Raw genomic sequence first — 6,912 nt, 5'->3', positions numbered from 1 at the left:
TAACACTAAGTGAATTTAAATTTATCACAATTTATTTGTTACATTAAGACATTGGTTATCTCTTTACTGAAACAGCCTTAAAAGTAGTTACACTTTTGACTATATTCCATTCTACTAGTGAAATTATGGGAGCATTAAATGTTTGATTATTGTTTTTATAGAGCATACTGACAGATTTAAGTAGTATGCAACATAAGTCAGAAGTGGAATGTCTGGCAACATAGTCAGTCAGTCAGTTGTAACTGACATTACGTTGGGAAATAGAAGCAGATATGAAAAGGATGAATAACAACTGGAAAGGATTGCCCAGGATAGGGTTGGATGGAGAATGCTGGTGCGCGGTCTACGCGCTTCATTTCTCTCTGTTCCTTATCGATCTCCTACCAAAATACAATCTATGTCTGACCATCACCATAAACTACTTATATGGATATAAGTAGACCACTCCACAATAATTGGCCAAATCAATGAAGACACATCTAGACATATAAAGTATATCTTATTGAAAGCTTTTAAACCGTTTCATATTTATTATGATTTCTTCTTCCTATCTATTATACTAAATCTTTCATAGATAATAAAGTATAGATTTAATAAAAATGGTAGATTCTTTTTCAGAAGAAGAAGAAGAAAAAGACTATTAATCGTTTTCATCACGGAATATTATCATTCAATAATCATAATGGAACAACCACTGAAAATCTTTTTAAAGATGATAGACATTTCTGCTGTCAAGGGTGGAAACTTGGAGAACTACGAAAGCCATCACCCAGAAGATACAAGTGTTTATTAACAGTTGTATACGCAAGATACTTCGGATCCGTCGGCCAGACACAACAACCTACTGTGGGAGAGAACAAACCAGATTCCAGTGGAGGAAGAAATGAGGAAAAATCGCTGGAAGTGGATAGGACACACATTGAGGAAATCACCCAACTGTGTCACAAGACAAGTCCTCACATGGAGTCCCGAAAGCCAAAAGAAAAGAGGAAGACCAAAGAACACGTTACGTCGAGAAATGGAGACAGACATGAGAAGAATGAACAAAGAGTGGATAGAACTAGAAAAGAAGGCCCATGACAGAGTGGGTTGGAGAATGCTGGTCGGCGGCCTATGCTCCATTGGGGGTAACAGGCGTAAATAAGTATGTTTTCTATAACTCCGCCTGTAGCTCTTCTAGAGTTACTGCCTGTCCCAAGCCCGGGTAAAGGAGGAGAGTTGGGCATGGGTTTAGCGGCCCCATCCTTTTTTCTATGTTATTCCAATTCTTACACATTTTTATTTTCTATTGATCTTATATTAGAATGAAATATATTACCGATCTTCGAGAGGAAAAGTTGAATCTAGTTGTTATATCCTAGTGAAAACGTAAGTACAGGTAACTTCCGGGACATATTAATGGACTATTTTTCTATATATATTCTTATTGATTAACTATTGAGTAATTAGATTGTGTATATCTATATTCATCTTATTATAAGCTTCTTTTGACCTATGGATTATCACTATACGAATTACTGTCCCTCACTTATATTCAGTTTATTAATTATTGCCTCCACGTTCACAGCCACATTTGGCTTGATCTTGTACAAATATTATTTTCTATTTGATGATGTGATTCGGTCTGTTTGTCTGGTATATAAACCAAGTACGTTTTAAACAAATGATTCGCATAGTGGAGCTGCAATTTGTGTTCTGGGCTCAATTGGAAGGGCTAGGCGGACAAAGGACCAATGAAGACGCTAGACTGCTCATGCTGTGGTGAAGTCTTCTCATATCTTCATAAGTAGTATATGGTGATGGTCAGTCATATAATGTATTTTGGCAGAAGACCGATAAGGAACGGACAGAAATGAAGCGCAATCGGTACGAAAATGAATGAACAATGGAATTAAAGAAGATGAACTGATATTTACAGAAGAAACAGTGAAGATTGAGACAATTGATTGTTAATTTGCAAATTAACTGTTCATTGTATGGTTATCAGAATTTAGTGAGATAGTCTGTAGTTTGTGCTTAGATACATTCGATTGTCCCCAGTCGTGTTTTGATCCCTACAATACCAGCTGAACGTCATCGATTTGTCACAGTGTTATGGTCGCAATTCCATTGGTAGATAATTCACGTCATAAAAGCTGGATATAAAATCAATAACGAATCAGCATAAGTCCTTTGTTTATTTTTTAAATTCATAACAATCCTATCGAGTGATATTGTCTCTCAACAAGCAAACAAGGTGATCACGAGTGCTCCAAGAAGTATGAAACTGTTTGTCACTTTCTGCTTTTCGAGGTACATATAAAGGAAACTAGATTAAGGATGATACTGAGGACCTAGGAGTGCGACCACAGCGCCGAAGGAACGATTGCTTCATACAAGAAGTGTTTGTTAGTTCATGAGGTGTTAACACCGTATTTACAAATCATTACAGTAGGCGACGGAGAACCGTGGGGAAATGTAAGGTGTGTTATTTTTAAGTCCGACCTTTTCTAACCCCTTACTCTCGGTATGAAAAGGTAGTATCACGACAGACATTGGTTGTCTGAAGGAGACACTTTACTGACACCACACATTTTTACAATTGGTAGTCAACTGCACCCTTAGGATCTTATCATTGACAATTAAACACAGACAACTTAGTATCAACCTTTGAAATAAATAAGTCTTAGTTTATCCTCATCTGATTAGTTTTTAATAGGTCTGAAGTTTGCATCCAATTCATTTATATACCATATTTCCCCCCCATTTGTTCCTTCAGGATCCTGGAGTCTATATGCACTATTGGTTTAGAATAAGCGTTTTCCAACTCCCCTAGTTGGAACCTTCCTATCCACTAACCTAATTAAAGCGCCGGACAATTGCTTTTCGTCCTCTTAATTCCATAAACAACACCACTGATAAGAAAAAAGGCAGTGAATAGGACTCCTCTGCCAGTGGCTATATATACATCGCCATATGAAAACATTTCGCATAAAAAGTCACAACTAAAAGAGAAGAAAATAGTCATTTGTACTGTGTATTTTATTTATTAACCAAGAACATAGTTTACTGAAATGTAGACCTAAAATGACAATTAATAAACAATAATCCCTGAGTATAAAAGATGATGACATATAGGAATTAACCTTGAAGTCATAGCAACAATAAATAATAACACAAAAAGCATTGCAGAATTTGGCCACAGAAAGAGACAATATAATAAATACTACTATCAATAGCAAGTAGTGGTTAGTTAATTTTGTGGTACAGCAGCATATTGAAATTGTTCCGGTGATGCAATATAATTTGCAATATCCAAAGCCAGTACACAACTTTCACGAACCACTGGCTCTTTATCTTTTGTAAATTCTTCTAGTACTTCACGTGCTTGATGCTCAAATTCTTTTGGTATGGAACCTTTCACATTATTTGTTAAATATTTCCCTTCTAATTCACCTAGAATAGAACCAAGTGCTTCAGCAGCTTCATGTCTAACCATTGGATGTTCGTTTGTTTGACGAACACATGTAGACAATTGTGGAACAGTACTAGCTACTGTTAATTGCCCTAAAACAAAAGCAACTTCATGTCTAAGTAATGCACTATTTGGAGCTGTCAGTCCTTCAGCTAATAGACCAGCTGGCTTTTCTGGTGATGTTTTATCAATAACTGCTTGTAAGACACGATCACGTAAAGTAAACATTGCACGATAACGTGTAAATAAATTTTGATTAGGATCCATTAATAAATCATGTAATTGTTCATCAGTATATTGTTGATCACCGGTAAAACTATGAGCTGGATCAATTGTATTTGGAAATAATTTTGTAGCTAAATCACATAATGCTTGAGAATCTTTATGTTGTCCAGTTTTCTTCTTTTTAATCCATTCAATACGATTTAAACCAACTTGACATGTTTCAGCCAACTTGTATGAAGTAAAAAGAAAAAGCAAATATCATCTTAGGTTCATCACAATCCAAACAAATTAGAAATAGCGACAACAGTCAGTCAGTCAGCTACAACGTAGGACCAGCCACACATATGCATCGGTCCAAGTTGCCATACCTCGTTAGTACAACAAGATGAACACCGGATTCATAGAAGTAGTTAATTTAGTGGTGGTAGTATGTAAAAGGAAGGTTGTATATAAAGATATAGTATAGGAAGGAAAAAAGTTATGAAGCAATTTTAATCTCAAGGTTTAAGGGAAGATAAATAGTGTATACACCTACGCCATTGTGATCGATTCTGAGCCATGTCACACAGAGTCTCAAACATTGGTCAGCATAGCGCGTCGTGGTAATCGGTGTTCAGGCATACGTAACACTTGGCCCGACCATCTCAGTCGATGAAGATTCATCACCTCATCAACTGATTTACCATCATTCCTTAATACCCTGTGTCTAACCTCACTATTACTTACCCAGTTATCCCAGCAGATGTGAGCAATATTTCTAAGGCATCTGTGGTCAAATACTAGTAACTTACGAGTATCCTCTACTCTTAATGGCCATATTTCGCAGCCGTAAAGTAGAACAGAGCGAACTGTTGCGCAGTATACTCGTCGCGACAACAGTAAATGAAACCTGTATAATGTTTCTGTTGTACTACAAGTTTTTAAAGCATACTCAAATATATTGTGTTTTTTTAGTGTTAAGATGCACAAATTTGAGATGTACAACTCTGTTATAGTTGTATAATGCTCTGAGAGATAGTGATATCCAACAACTACTTTAAATTAAGTAGAAAGAACAAGATTCGAACTATAGACATTGTGGTTGAACGTCAGAACGTTTAATCAATAATAAACTATCTTTCCATTTTCATGAATTAACATCTGATAAGCTTTCAACTGAACGCAGACACGATAAAATCAAACTTTATTAACAGACTAATCAGATTTCGGATACACTCTTGGATTCTGCACAAAATTCAAAATGCCATGACAAATAGCTTGTAACTTATTAAGTAAACCCTAACATAGAAAATAAATCGACTGGAAATGTAGATAATAGTTTAACAAGATTTATGAATTCCTTAAGGTAATTTATATGTTCTTGTGTTTTGAAATAAAATTTACCAGTCGAACTATTTATCAGCAATGACTACAAAGCATCTTGTTATTTTCATCTCGAAATCTGAATCCTAACAGGGTTTTTTTTAATTTTTATTAACACCGTTGGATGCCGGCCGACTCAGTGGTCTAGTAACTAAGCGCTCGCGCGCGAAACTGATAGATCCTGGGTTCGGATCTTGCGAGGCGGGATCGTGGGCACGCACTGCTGAGGAGTCCCACAGTAGGACGAAACGATCGTCCAGTGCTTCCAGGTTTTCCATGCTGGCCTAGTTTCAATTGATTCATGATCTCAACTATTAAAAAGTTATTTATTTACAACTAAATCGGTTGAAAATCAACTCCGCCTGTAGCTTATCCGGGGGCTACTGCCGATCCCAAGCCCGAGCAAAGGAGGAGGGTTGGGCATGGAGTTAGCGACCCCATCCCGTAGAAAACCAACTCGCTAAAAACGCGGATGAAAATTGACTTTACTTTCCTCAAAGTCCTGTTCTTAGCAGTTATTGAAGGTCGTCAGTAAAGTATACTTTCATTTCAAGTTGAATTTTTTTATATACGATTTTTATTTTTATTTTTCAGTATTGAAAACTGATTATGGCAGTACTTTTTAATGATATCTAGTCTAAATAAGTTAGATAAAGTAATTAAATGCTTGAAAATTATTTACTTTGATAATTAAATTATGGCATCATAGCAACTGGAAAGCATTGCTTAGAACAGAATTCGATGGAGAATCCTGATGAGCGGCCTATGCTCCCTTAAGAGTCCCCAAATGCCTTGATACGGCCGACAGTGGGTAGGGTCCGCCTTCTCTCTCGAAATGCTCTTACACGGCCACGCGTATATAGCCTCTATCAGGGAAGTCCTACTCACTACCTACCTTCTCGTGGCATTACTGCTGTTTATGAAATTGAAAGGACGAAAATCGAATGTCCGGCACTTTAACCGGGTTGGTGGACACGGTGCATCCACCTAGGGTAGTTGGAAAACCCTGATTACAAACCAATGGTGCACATGGGCTCCAGTATCCTGAGGGAACAAATGGTGTATGTGAATCAATCGTTGGTCACCGGCTATCATGGGACTGCATTTCTATACGATGCTCCACTACCTCGTAGATCAGATCTTTAGGTCAAAGACTCCGGGTGTGTGTCCCCTCCCTAAGAAAACCACCTACTTCGTTTTAGGCACCCGAGCAGTATCATAGCCCTTACACAAATCAAATGAGATTTGTGTGGCGCATATATAACTGGTGCCAGCTTATACCAATATTTATATGTTCAAATAAATAAAAATAAATAAATAAAGAGGGGTAACAAACGTAAGAAAGTCCATTTATTCAATATTACTCGATATTTATATTTACTTATTATATTTCTATGATTAATTAAGGAGTTAACATAAAGATTTCATTCATGTGATAATATATTAGCGCAAAACGTTTCCAACAATCTGATCACACCTAATATACTTGTTAAGAACATTTATATCTAAAGAATAAAAGGTGAACTAGACTAGAAATGGAGGGTAAGAGGAGACAAAGATAATAAAAAAAAAGAATAGGATAAAACAATTTGAAACCTCATCACTTTGGACAATAAGCTAATATATACTAAGGTTTATTGAAACCTTAGTCATACAAAAATTCAACCCCCCCCCTTTATGTATTCAAAAATAGTTTGTTCTCACCTTAAACCTACCCTGGCAACATTAGTTTATTAACCAGAAGTGATCGTTTTTTTTCATATTTTCTTTATTATCTTTGTCTCCTCTTGCCCTCCATTTCTAGTCTAGTTCATCTTTTATTCTTCAGATATAAATGTTCTTATATATATATATATATATATATATATATA

At 36.3% G+C, this 6,912-nt stretch overlaps 1 protein-coding gene across 1 annotated transcript in view; it reads right to left on the bottom strand.

Moving 5' to 3' along the window:
* Positions 1-3,006: 3,006 nt before the first annotated feature.
* The window catches only part of Smp_056370 (pbs lyase heat-like protein), an 8,365-nt gene continuing 4,459 nt past the window's right edge, over positions 3,007-6,912 (bottom strand). The window contains exon 2 of the mRNA XM_018789011.1: positions 3,007-3,907. Within this exon, the coding sequence (XP_018654496.1) occupies positions 3,233-3,907 (675 nt within the window). The 3' untranslated portion in view covers positions 3,007-3,232. The remainder of the gene's footprint in view (positions 3,908-6,912) is intronic.

The sequence above is a fragment of the Schistosoma mansoni genome, chromosome W (assembly GCF_000237925.1).
Source record: "Schistosoma mansoni strain Puerto Rico chromosome W, complete genome".
NCBI classification, from domain to species: Eukaryota; Metazoa; Platyhelminthes; class Trematoda; order Strigeidida; family Schistosomatidae; genus Schistosoma; species Schistosoma mansoni.
Note: the sequence above shows the minus strand (reverse complement) of the source record. Positions and strands in the feature narration are given on the sequence as shown.